The sequence below is a fragment of the Periplaneta americana genome, chromosome 9, assembly GCF_040183065.1.
Source record: "Periplaneta americana isolate PAMFEO1 chromosome 9, P.americana_PAMFEO1_priV1, whole genome shotgun sequence".
NCBI lineage: Eukaryota > Metazoa > Arthropoda > Insecta > Blattodea > Blattidae > Periplaneta > Periplaneta americana.
In genome coordinates, this window is record NC_091125.1 from 89,365,731 (window position 1) to 89,379,421 (window position 13,691).

The window sequence follows — 13,691 nt, forward strand, 5'->3', positions numbered from 1 at the left end:
GACGCGGCGAGGGGAGGTTGCGCGCGCATCTGGTGCTTTCCGAGAGTGGAAGGAAGCAAAACGCTACGTGCGGAGTGAAGGGGGGGACGGACACTCCCGAATCGTCCAGAAGTCCGTCGAAGTGGAAATCTCTTAGATCGCGAACTTTCTCGCAAATATGGTTTAGTTATAAATACAAGACGCGAGTGAACTTGAGACATTCATTCAGTCAGTCAGTAAGTAAGCCAGTGTTGTTACAGGCAGATTTGGACAGTAAGCGAGTTAGTCTTGTGTAGCAGTGAAGCCAGCTTCGAGACCAGAGCGCGACTTGAGTTGTGTCCGTAACTGTGAGTCGTGAAGCCCGGAGTTCGAGTGCAGTGGACCGCAGTTGGGGGACCTGAGTTCGAAGTTCAGCGGATCGTCTCTGAAGGTCTGGGGTTCGAGATTCTGTGAACGCGAGTGACTGAGGTAGAAGAACTAGCCAAGACAAACGAGCTGTGAACTGAGAACTGACAATTCTGTGTTGTAAATAGTGATTTTTGAATATTAGTTAAGATTAACAGTTCATTGTTGTTCGTAATAGTCCAAGTAAATTGTCATTGTCGTTTGTGGAGTGCAATAACGAACGCTGTGTTGCTGTGCGGAGAGCAAATCCCATTGTTGACGGGAGTGAAATTAAATTGTAGAGAGTGATAATTATTGTTGAGATAATAAAATTTACATTGTTGTTCAGTATAAAAAATTTACAATATTTTATTTGTCAGGCGTGTAGAAAGATCTTGGCTCAATACGTTTCCTTTTGAACTCAACCAATCAGCTTTTGTCTTGCTCTGCGGGATTAATTTTATTGTCATTGATTGTCAGGTCATTCTGATCTGAACAGCTGTATTTCCGCTTCTAAACGATTGTAGTGAAAGCATAGTATTGTAAACTATCATACGAGTAATATGGAGTCTGTTTCTAGTGATTCTGAAAATTGTACAACGTTGTCGAAAGTGTAGGCGGTAGGAAGTCTAGATCAAATGTAAATGCACCTAGAAAGACTACAAAGAAAAGTAAGAGCCCTTATATGGTGTGTTCATATGGGCTTCCGGGTATACCCATCAATCCAAAAGCTTTGGGGAAAAAGGAGTGCAGAGTAGCTGAGTCTTCGGTAGAATAGAAAAAGTCTACCGAAAAAAGGAATAAATTCTGTCTCGTGCAGAGTACTATGAAATTCTGGGTCAACGTGATAGTGCCAAAATATTGAATGAACACTGGGAAGTAAAGGATATAAAATCCAATATACAAAAAAAGTCTTGAAGTCTAAGATACCCTTCAAAATTACAGCCCAATGAGTGATGACATACAGAAAATCAAACAAGAAAGTACTCTTGTCAGTGGCGGACACCTACACTGGAGATGCCATTGAAGTTGAAGTATTGAAAAAGAAGACCTGTAGCCGGAAAATAAGGAATGCAGCTGCTTTGCCTAAGAAGAATATGGTCAGTCATGAGAAGAAGAAGGCCGTCCTCAACCTGATGAAGTATTTTAGAATACCAGAATCTGCTAAAGATTTCTATAAAGACATTACTGGAAATTCATGTTAAATTTTATTTAATGTTCCTAATATTTTGTGCACAAATTTAATTTTAAGTGTGGATATTTCAGACTGGAAATAATACGTTTCAAGTTATTTCGGAAAATTTGGACTTATCCTTTTTCCATATTAGTGATTCAATATTATTATCATTAATGAATGAATATAGTTTTTGTGTTTTCCCCCAAAAAACTAATATTATTGTATTTTGTTCTTTGTTAAAAATAAAATTAACAATCGCAAGTTAATACAATATAAATGCATTTAAAATATGATAAAATCACATATAAACAAACAATAAAATCACAAAAATTGACTTGAAAAATACAAAAAAGTCAGGTTTAAATGTTAACAAAATATGTGTTATGTTTCCATCACCTAGCGTTTAGCGACTTTTGAAAAACTGTGAACTTTACATTTTATTTAATTTTTTTTTTTAATTTTATAATCTAAATTTGAAAACATTAATTATATAATACAATTACTGCTTTATTAAACAATATGATATAAAAAAATTAAAATGTTTGTGATAACTACTTTTCAATCATTTAAAAAAACGAATTTATATGATCCATAGTATATTCCTCGTCCAATGTGTAAATAAATGCAGATAAAGAATATAGATGCTAAAATTTGCCCCTAAACCAGCTATAAACATTGTTAAACCAGAAATAAGTAGAATAAAAATGTTTAATCAATCACTAAAAGCAGCTCTAGTTTCCTGAAAATTTTACTTTTAGGCGTTTAGGACAAAGACTTTATATGTTTAGGGACTTTTGAAAAAAAACTCTCATTTGGAAAAAAAAACGCTCCTCAATTTGGCGCTGATATTTGTGTAGGGATATTTTTAACATTGTAGGGAATTATTTTGTTTCATTCTATTGGTAGTTCTTGATTCAGCCATTTATGGCAGTACTGTTTGACGTTTGTGTATTGGCAACGGCAACCAATGTCTTTGAATAGCTTTGAGGTTAAGTGAATTGGCTGCAGTGACATTAAGTTAATATTATAAGAAATTGTCATTGTTATTAGATATTAATAAACTGAATAGAATAAGAAGTTTCAAAGTTGTAGTGACAATATTGTTCAATATGAGACATTTAATCTCACATAATTGACATCTTTTTCACGAATAATCTTCTGTTGTGTACATCACGTTTACATTCTGAAACAATGGCTCTGTCATCAAATGATGAAGTGCTGTTAGGAATTCTGAAGGAAAAGGGACACATTTTGCCCTTTTTAGATGCCGTATTTGGATTCTTGTATAGGTGGTAAGTTTTGTTTGTCATAAGCTCATAACTTCATTTATTGGTGTATTAACTAACCTGTAATTGTGTTTTATTCATCTTGATTACAACCTTACATGTTAATTAATATATTATGTTTTAAGCAAATATTTAGGTAAACTAGCGCTGAGGTAGTTCCCTTCATATTCCGCTGATACCACCTTGCATATAGGTATGAATCTGTGACAGATTTTGTTTGGTTAGTTTAGGCTTTTGTTATACCTTGGATATACGATCAACTCATCTCCACAAAAAATTATAACTACAACTACTTAACTTCCGACATTACATAACTGATTCACCAAACATTTCAGTTACGAGATCTAGGCCTATTAAATAAAATTCAATCGAAATGGGGCTAATTTTCAAGATTCGTTACACGAGCTTGTGATATTGTAGATCAGTGACATGTTAGATTTGGTTTGTTCAGGTTCTTGGTAATGTGCCTACAAAAAAAAAAAAAAAAAAAAAAAAACATATAGGCCTATGCAAAGAATATCAAAAACCTCAACAAACCAAACCTAACTTGTTACTGATGTTATCAATGTCTAACGAATCTTGGAAATTACCGAAAAGGCATAGACTGCTATGTAAAACAAAATGTTGGAATAATTTACATGAATAAGAAATTGAAGATGATTAAAATTGTAGATTATAAAATGCACAGTTTACAGCTGCTATTTATTATTTCATTGCGCAATGAAAGCGTTTTCCACATTTATAATAAGTAGGGATCGGATTTATACGTTTTTACCAATGTTTTTCCTTACTTATAAAACTCATAATTTCTTAGATAATTTTCCGAATCATGGTCATAAGAGTCATATGTAAATTCTGTTGATTATACCTTCTGTTGAACCTAAAAAAAAAAATGGGACCTTAAGAATAAAAAAAAAACACTAAATAATAATATGTATTTTTCTATTTTTACTGCGTTTTATATAAATATATTTAGAAATTTCAATACATCTTATAAGTTATCTTCAGTTTTTTGTTATTTTGGATTAAATGGTTAACAGGGAATTCCGTCTTTCTTTGTGTAGCGGGCTGTCCTTCAGAAGCTTTACCCTCTCAAGGGCATTGATTGGGATTGTATGTATTTTGTAATTTCCACTAATTGCAGATACGACATGCTAGTAGAAGGATATGAAGTGACTGAGCTTTCTCTTGAGGTGGATGAACTGCGAATAAGTCGCATTGTTGAAATTCGCGAAGTTTTCGGGCATGTTTCGTGATAGGAAGAAGACCTTGCATGTGCGGATAAGAGTTGTGAACTTTTCGGAGGTCTCTATGCACGCTGTCTTATTCTGGTACTTCTGGTGTTATTTGTAACCGGTGTTAACATTGAATTTTATTTTGTGTTTTGTTAAGCTGACAGAACAAGTGAAATCACTTTTATTACGCCAGTGGATTAGAAATGATTCCATCTTTACCACCGAGGGAAAAGTTATGTTATTTAAGATTGGCTGTAAGCGTAGGTACATTTTTTACAGTCAGTAAATCTTTACGACCTCTTTCACAATTTGGACAAAACACCTAAAAAAACTATTTCACCTTTTCCAATAACCTCAGATGGATTTCTTAAAAACCCAAAAATCCAGTCCCAAATAAGTAGGCTAACTTACCGTATTTTCTTTTCTCTTTTCTTTCGAGAAGGTGGAACATTGAAGTCCGTGTATTCACACTGTAATTCTATGTAGAGATATTAATACCGGAGAATGTGCACAATGTGCAAGGTATGGTTATCCAATAAAATGAGGCTCCATATTATATACTCGGTCTCTATATGGTCTGTATTATTTTTTGTTGTATTAATGATAATCAATTTCCATTGCAGTACTGATTTTTATCGAATTCAGAATTATCCATCAGATAAACTTGGCTTCCCATCAGGAGTAGCAGAGATGTATGTTATGAAGATGCTAAAAAAATGGGAAATGCAAGCAAGAGAGGATGATGAATATTATAAAAAGAAAAGGTGAATAATTTGTGCAAGTGGACTATAATATTAAATAGAGCCAGAATAATGAAAGGAGTGAGGTTATCAGTCACATATAAGATAAAATCAGTTTTTTAGTTTTATGTGAAGTAGGCCTACTGCTGTTGCTTAGAGGACCTGTATTCATTAATAGACACTTTCAAATAAACAAACAATGAACATACTGTAATATAATTATAGGTTATGTTATTTGATACCGTACTGCTAAACATGATAAAGTCTTATAAGAATAACAATGTGTATTAAGGAAAGCAATTGAAAAAAAAAAATATATATATATATATATAAATTATTTACCTACCATATCTATTAATAATAATAATAATAATAATGGTTATTCTATTTGCACAGTCTGCCACTAGTATATTTCAAACAGAAAAGAAATAACTGGAATTAGATCATATAACTTAATCGGAGAAATTTCTTCAGTCAAAGTTGACTTTAGTTTAAGACAAAATAATCTCAGATTAGAGTTTATACAACACAAAATTCCAAGTTCAGCTAGGAGGAGGATCAATTTAACCTCTGAGCTAAGATTAAATGGTTTATACAATCGGCCCTTTGACTGCTTCCGTGGTCTGTTTGTCAGCATGTTGGCTTCTAGATCTGGAGGTCACGGGTTCGATTCCCGGGCTTGGGTCTCAGTGAATTTTTCTTGAAGAAGAAAAATTACCTTGGTGTCTAGAGTCTGGAAATTTGTATGACTGTGAGTGTGCCATGCCGGGTTAATATTAATTAGCCAATCATCAAAAATATAAAATATAATATATCAGGGTTGTCACTGGGCAGTAACCTGAACACACGTTTCAGCGTCACATGTACAGTGACTGTACTCACATGTTGACAAGTACTCCATCTGTTAGCACAACCATAAAGCATTAATAGATGCTATAGAGTTACCAACAACGAAAAAAAACAACAATCGGCCTAAAATTATTTTATTCTCTGTACCAATAGACAAACAATGATTTAATATCAGCAATGAGATGATAAGATGTGTCCATGTTTGAGTAATGACAAGAATATGTTAGGTTAATTTTAAAATTATTTTATTCTCTATAGGTATATTTCTTTGATATGTGACGTATGATGTGTTAATCAAAGTTCAGCATCACGAGATATAGATAATATTTTCGTGACATAAAGTAATTTTAAAGTGGGGAAATTATTTACTGTACTTAGCCAGTATATCTGATCTGTGGCTAGTGATGTCAGGAAACACTTAGATTGCATGGAATTATTTAATAATACCAAGGTAATTGGGTTACATTTGTTTTTTTTTCTGTGTGTAGTTAATTGGGAGCTAAGTGTTCAAGTGGTATCACAGTCTAGTATGTACAGTCACGAAGCTTGAGTTGATGAGGTTGCTAGGAACAATAAACTGTGCAGGTACTATTTCACATTGTCTGTAATGAGGCGACAGTAGCGATCCTAGTGGTTAGCAACTATCTATGGATGCATATTTATTACATATTAAGCTTCGTGACTGTATATACTAGACTGTGGTGGTATTCTGTAAATGAATCCATCACATAGAGCAATGTCGAAAATGTAGATGAAACTGACAGGATCATATATGAAATTTTTAGTAAAGAGCAATTCACTAACTTTCATTTCTTCAGTACAGTACAGTAAGAAATAAAGGACAATAAAACCGTTTTTAAAAGAAATCAACTTCCTTTTATTGCAAAATTAACTTTTTTTAAATTTTACTTTTCTCATGTCCACTCAAGGGTGTAGTCACGAGCACTGATATTTTATTTCAATAATTGAATTAATATCCTCTGACTGATACGTACATCTATTATCAGGCAGTACACTTCACTTGATGATATGTATCAGAGGAAGAACAATTGTTTGTATCCATCTGAAGTCTGTTTAGTGTAATATATAACTATAGTCGGCAATGTATGCAATGGAGGGGGAAAGGAACTTGCCATTCTATCCCACTATCTCCTGGTCTAGTTGCCTCATAAGTGGTGCCTTCTTGTTTGTTATCACTTGTGAGGTTCAGAACTGTCTTTGGACGGTTGACTAAACAACAACACTTGAATTAATTTCTAGCTTTTAAATATAATTAATACAGTTCGGAAGTTCAGGCATTTATTTTGGCAAAAAAGGCAGGCAAAATGGCACTTTAAATGTGAGAAATAGCAATAAAAATGGAAAAAGAAAGAGGCAAAACAAGATGAACATATGTCTCTACATTCATGCTTATTGTTCTATCTGAGTGAATGTTTTTGGTAATAGGAAATGACCTCTCCATTTCCATAGTGTAATTGTCATTTTTGTATTTTTTCCATGCTATTAACAACATGGGATTTCTAAAAGTTTTGTATTTTCCTAACACTGTTAACAGTAGGCCTATGAGATTTCTCCCTTTAAAAGCCCTTATAAAATTGTAAAACTGAAGGCTTACTGGGTTTTCCGTCAGTTACCCTTTTCAATGAATAGACTAGCTGTGTTCAAGTTTATGATGTGGCAATTCCCTCGGGTTTTGTTACTGTTATTCAGATGGAAGGTTTTGCGAACGTATTGAAAGAACAGAAAGGTATGTTGAAGACTACCAAAGTAGGCTACCATAAATCTGACGAGAACGGAACGTACTATACTAGCTTTTATATTAAAATGTTTACAAGGACAGCAATAGAATTGGTTCTGATTCAAACAATAATTACGTAGGTCTAAGTTTGTAGAGTAATATTTTCTACCAAAAAGTCTGTCATCTTTTTCCATAGAAAAAATATACAAATCATAATTTTATGACATCGGACATTTTAATTATGCTTTATTCAAATATTTTTGAAACACGATTTTATATAGAAAAGGCAAAAAAGACATTAAATCTTATAATAAAGCAATTTCGTTGAAATAGATAAAAAAGGGAAAAAAAAAACTCATAAAATACTGAGAATGACATGGAAACAATTTTTCCTTTAACAAAAACTCAATATCTGCAACCAAGAAAAAAAGGTATTTTGCCGAACTTTCGTGCTCCAATAATTAGTGATAAACATACTATTACTTCTGTATGCATAACATTTGTATAAAATGACTTATATTCGGATTGTGTAATTATAATTTTATACTGTTGATTGTTTGGTTCATGCAGAATAAGTCATGTCGAGGATGTTCCTCCTGCTATTCAAGAAGTCGTCCTGCCATCTGAAGAGGATAGTACTTCCCAGCAGGCAGATTCTCAGAAGAAAACTGTATCAGAAGACGCTGTACCCTTGAAAAACAAAATTGCCACACAAAATGACAAAAGGAGTCTACTCAAGAAGTAAATACTTACTGTACTCATTATTTCAGTTACATAATCGAGATGAAATTGGTTTGAACTTTCTTCATTAACATCGATAGTTCTACAGAAGATCTGTACTACAAATAGTATAGTGCACTAAGCATATGGTCCTACTTTCAGCACCCAGTATTTTCCACAAAATAACCTAATGTCTATCCAAGTCAAGAACGATACTAGACCAAAACAATATTGATGGCTAAGAAGTAATATCTCGTATGCATAAATTTGCAGGTGACTCGAACAACTGTTTTAAAAAGTAATTTTTCCCAAACTAGACAAAATGTTTATTATATGTTTCTGCTTTGCAAGTCTTCTACTTGAGGACGAAATATTATTTTGTCGATATAGTAATAGTGTAATTAATCTAAATAATAGTGTGGTTAAACTAGATGATCATTTTTGTAAATACCAGGTGTCACTTCTTAGCCATCGATATGATGTCACTGACTGATCTGCAATTGGTTGAAAGCCAAAGTCAATATAGCAGTGGCGTAGCATGATTTCTGAAGCAGGGGAAGCAACCAAAATGTAGTTGGTAATAATTATTTTTAAAATTCATTATTAAAGATAAGTATATAATTTTACATCAATAATTTAGAATTATAGATCTTTGAATAAGTAAAAGTAAAACTACTCTGCTAACAGTCTTCCTTTATCGTTTACAGACCTGCTAAGGGTCCCCATGGTAACTGAGTGAGATCACTGGTCAGAAAGAGTGAGATTCAAGGAAAATTAATGAGACAACAATTTTCTTTTATATATCCATTTGTTTCATAATTAATCATTAGCAAACCACAATTTTTTTTATAATTCAAATTATTTTTATGTAATATTCATCAGTTTTGTGGAAAACAACAACACAAATTCAGTTAATATATTCCAAATGCTGCACTTAATTGTAAACGATACAAATCTCACTCTTTATTGCAATGTAACATTTCTCAAAATGTGAACAACATGTAACTTTTTACAACTGAGACAGTTTGGCTTCAATTCTCTTGTAAGAATCTTGGTTTAAAGTATAGGCTATGCTGACATCAATATGACACAAAATGTTTGAAAATGGAACTTCACAATTGTCATTGTCAGGCCAATAAAATGATGGAGAGGGCCCATGTGAATGCATGAATTTTATTGTAGCATCACCATTTTTCCAGTCATGGGATAGATATTGAAAAATGTAGTATAAGGGAACTTGTTTTGTCAGTTTTTCTTAGCCCCAAAACATTTTCATATTAGTAAATTCAGTTTATAGCTGTAGCCAACCTATTCTTGTGTCTTGGTTCCAGGAGCACTACTAAACAAAAGAGTGTACCGAGTTCTGGAGATCATTACAATGGTGCAATTCTGGATAACTATAGGTGGTCGCAGACAGTTATTGACCTGGATGTGCAGGTATAGTTTATCCTCATTATTTCTTATTTTAGTTTAACAATCCTTATGTCTAAACCAGTTGCGGCTCGTGATTTTAAAATTGAGGAAGACTCTAGGCTGAAATGGCAAATTTTCAAGGTCGCAAGGATGAGTATTTGTTTATTCGTGTATTTCCGTAACTGGGAATTTTTAACAATAAGTTATTATAATATATATAACAGGCACTTGACTTATCTTAATTCATTTGTTTGTAGACGAAATCGGCTCTTCTCTCTTTCGATATATTACACACACAATTAATTGTTCTCAAATGAACATTCGTAAAGGTTTTCACAATCACAAGTTCACAACCACATACAATATCGATACTCTTATTACGAAGGAAAAGCCAACACTAATTCGCACATTAGAATTTCCGTTGTGTTGTTTTCTCATCTCTGACGGTGGTTTGAAAAACTTTCACTTTATAGGATACTAGGGATACCAGTTGTGTTAACAAATAACTAAATGACTCCATCTTATCATCGCAATCTTATCCTAAACTGCCAATTAGGCCTATGACCTACCGTAAAATGAATGAGAGAGCAGACGCGTAACCTCAAGAATGGAGTGTCAGACTTGTTTCTTTTCTCTTCTCCAGTTTAAACTCAGAGCTAGAAAATGTTGGCAATGACTCGAGGCATAGATCTATACACCTTAGCTGTACCCTTATTAGCCAAACTCCACTAGGAAACCGGCCCATCCTGTTTCTATTGTGCGGAAGAGACAGTAAAAGGTTGAGCCTCTGTTATTCACTTATTACTAGGCTACATAACCTATCTCAAAAACATTTATCGGTACCAACAGTTCCAAATATATTGACCGATTAACAAATGAGCCAAGTAAAATTTCGATGTTTCTCCTCTATTGAAAATCTTTATTCTACTATTAAACACAAACAAATGTCAAGATTGTTGTAGATTTTATAGGGGTAGCTCTGCCTAAGAGCCTTTAACTACAAGCCGCTACTAATCTAAACTATATGATATGGTAATCATAATATTGAATACTACTATTACAACGAAAAAAAAAAAAACTTATTAACAGCTCTGTAACATTTATTCTTCTAACTCCTTTCTGCCTGCTACCTGTGCATCTGCCAGCTTATGGCATCACTGGTGGTCTCATTTAAGTAAAATGGAAATGAAAAAGAAACCACCTCACACATCATACTCCAGTGTTTAGTATTGAATGGCATGAAGTATCAATGGTTTGGAGCTGCCTTTTGTCTTCTGGGAATTTAAAGGGGATTAATACCATCGCTGACATGTACATCTATTATCAGGCAGTACATCTCACTTGACGATATGAGTCAGAGGAAAAACAATATTGTTTGATTAGTGTAATATGTAGCTAATCAGCGAGGTATGCAATGGAAGGGGAAAGGAACTGGCTACGCTACCCCATTATCTCCTGGCCTAGTTGACTCATAAGTGGTGCCTTGTTGGTATCACTTGAGATTCAGACCTGTCTTCGGACAGTTGACTAAACAACAACAATACCCAGTTCTGAAATGACAGTTATTGCACATATACGATTATCTACTATTTAATATGTTGAAATGTTTAAAATGAGTTTCCAAAACAATACTGTTATCAGTGCTGCAAGTGGTAACATTTTCTTGCCTGTAGTTACCTGATTGTTAGCACTGATTTGAAAAAATACCAGTCTGCAACGCCATTGCATTACTGTTTCGTCAACTATAATAACTGATAATATAATATATTGCAGGCTACCATTCATTTACTCATAGTTTCAACATCTCCATTGCTACTCAGTGCCGATTGTCTCCCTCCATCGTATGAGTCTTTCAGGACTTGTAATGGAATAACTTTGTTTTAATTTTATATTCATGCATCAGTACGCTTTTGGGAATGTGTAACTTTCTGTTAAAAGTTTACTTTATGTACAGGCATGTCATTGACGAAAGTGCAAAACCTTGTAAGTACTGAGAACATTCTCAGGACTTACGACATTTTGCAGTTTGACCAATGGTATTTATTATCATTAATTGTTTTTTGTTAATGATTTTAGTACAGTTGATAATTTTTAAGTAGAACATGTAACTTTTAATTTAAAAGGAGAGAAAATTGTAATGTTGGACATGAAAGGTTTTCTATAAGCTCTGACATCACTTGTGGTATGCTGTCCACATCGCTCCATTCTCTGTTTAATGTGCCTCAAGATTTTCCATATCTTTGGGGGTCTGCAAGTGATTTGAGCCTGTGGAACCAAGGTGTGTTTTCAAACAGTATTTCAACTAACTAACGTGTTCTCTGATTTTCCTCAAATTGTTTGAATATGTTTTGCTGATCTCAGATTTTTCAGACATAGATTTTAACAGGAAGACATAGTCTGAGCGACCTCTCTTGGCTTAAAAGTTTTGCCTATCTATCTGATATTTTTAGTTTTTAAAATTCTCTAAATTCCAGTCTTCAGGATTCAACTTTAACAGTGTTCACATTCAGGATAAGCTTGAAACAACAATAAGGAAATTAAATTTGTTGTCTCAGTGAGTTATTAATCGAGTATTCCATTCATTTTTCACTCTCAGTGACTTTCTAGCAACAACAAATGACGAGGTTATTGTTAGAAATATATGAAAAACCTTGATTCATCAACATTAATTAAGGGAATATTTTACTTCCTGTAGGAAAATATAATTGAACAAAAACCCCTTCTTGGTGACGAACATAGTTTGCTTGTCAAATAAGATGAACTGTTAGAATTATTTTCTGATTCTTGCTTAAAAATCTTATTTCTTACAAAAGCCCTGTTGCAATAACCCATGAATCCCGCCCAATGTTTGCTGAGTTGCAATAAAACACTTAATGCCATTTACATCAATATACTTGTGTCAGTGTACATTTCCTACTTCGATTTTCTTAAAGGACAAATATAGATGCGAACTTAATGTGGAGTTAAGACTTGCGACTTAGAGTATGTACAATTGAGCCAGACTCTGCAAAACTGACAGCTGCAAGACAACATCATTCCATTGACAACTTTATAGGAGATTAAAAATTTGGTTTCATTTTTACAGCAAAGACTTACTATAATGTAAAATAATATTGTGTTTTTTTATGTATTTTCAGATTATATTTAAAACTAACAGTAACATTTTATATTGCTACCAATTTAGTAAGTAATTCATTACATCATCCAAATATTTAATGAATATCAAGAGCCTAAATTATGCAAACTATTTTAGGTGGTCCGCGAAAATGAAGCATGAGATATAAGAAGTGCGTGACATTCATAAGGTTGGAAACCAATGAATTTTAATCTCTAATCTAGAAATTTTATACCAAGAATAAAGATGTTTCATGCACCCCAACAACCCAAGGAATTTTATAACTCTCCGTCACTTTTTACACAAATTATTTTGATATAGTATAAGTATGCTGTAGTTTTGTAGGTCATCTCACCCATCCAGCTGCTTATGTGCTGAGCATTGGTTTAATAAGAAAGATGTGGTACCCCTCTCAAAACACTTACTGATACCGTCTCTGATTTCAGGTGCCTGTCCCAGAACATGTGCTTAAGGCACGTGACGTGCGTGTGGACGTTACTGCCACCACAATGAGTGTAGCTGTGAAGGAGGAGGGAGGTAGTGCATGGACCACACTTATGTCAGGCAAGCTGTGCTGGCGAACTAATAAGGATGAGTCAATTTGGAGTTTAGAAGCAGGCAAACATGTTCAGGTATGACATTAAGAGAGGCATGTTCTAATTAGGAGCAAAATATTGTGACTTTTATTGACAACACATCCGACAATAATGATTATTACACACAACACAGCAACAATGACAATTCCCGACGTGTAGAATTAAGTAGAACAACAATGTAATTCTAATTGCATTTAATGTCCACAGTGCACTATGTGCAAAACGAATTTGTCAGTTCTCAGTTCAAAGTTTGCTTGTCTTGGCTAGCTCTTCCAGCTCACCTTTTAAGTTCACTGCACGTCGAACCCAGGTCTTCCGAACTGCATCGCCCTCGCCTGGTGTACACTGTCATATACAGGACTCTCTCACTCACCTCTCTATAACTCACTCCGCACTGCGCTACGACTCTCCTACCGAAGCTTGTCTGCTCCTCCCCCCTCCTGAGAACATTCTCGTGCC

The 13,691-nt window shown here is 34.0% G+C and overlaps 1 protein-coding gene across 1 annotated transcript in view; it reads left to right on the forward strand.

Moving 5' to 3' along the window:
- The first annotated feature begins 2,585 nt into the window (after positions 1 to 2,585).
- The window catches only part of LOC138706212 (nudC domain-containing protein 3), a 32,010-nt gene continuing 20,904 nt past the window's right edge, over positions 2,586 to 13,691 (forward strand). Inside the window, exons 1-5 of the mRNA XM_069835245.1 lie at positions 2,586 to 2,832; positions 4,685 to 4,825; positions 7,959 to 8,129; positions 9,440 to 9,545; positions 13,083 to 13,268. Coding sequence (XP_069691346.1) covers positions 2,732 to 2,832; positions 4,685 to 4,825; positions 7,959 to 8,129; positions 9,440 to 9,545; positions 13,083 to 13,268 — 705 coding nt within the window. The 5' untranslated portion in view covers positions 2,586 to 2,731. The remainder of the gene's footprint in view (positions 2,833 to 4,684; positions 4,826 to 7,958; positions 8,130 to 9,439; positions 9,546 to 13,082; positions 13,269 to 13,691) is intronic.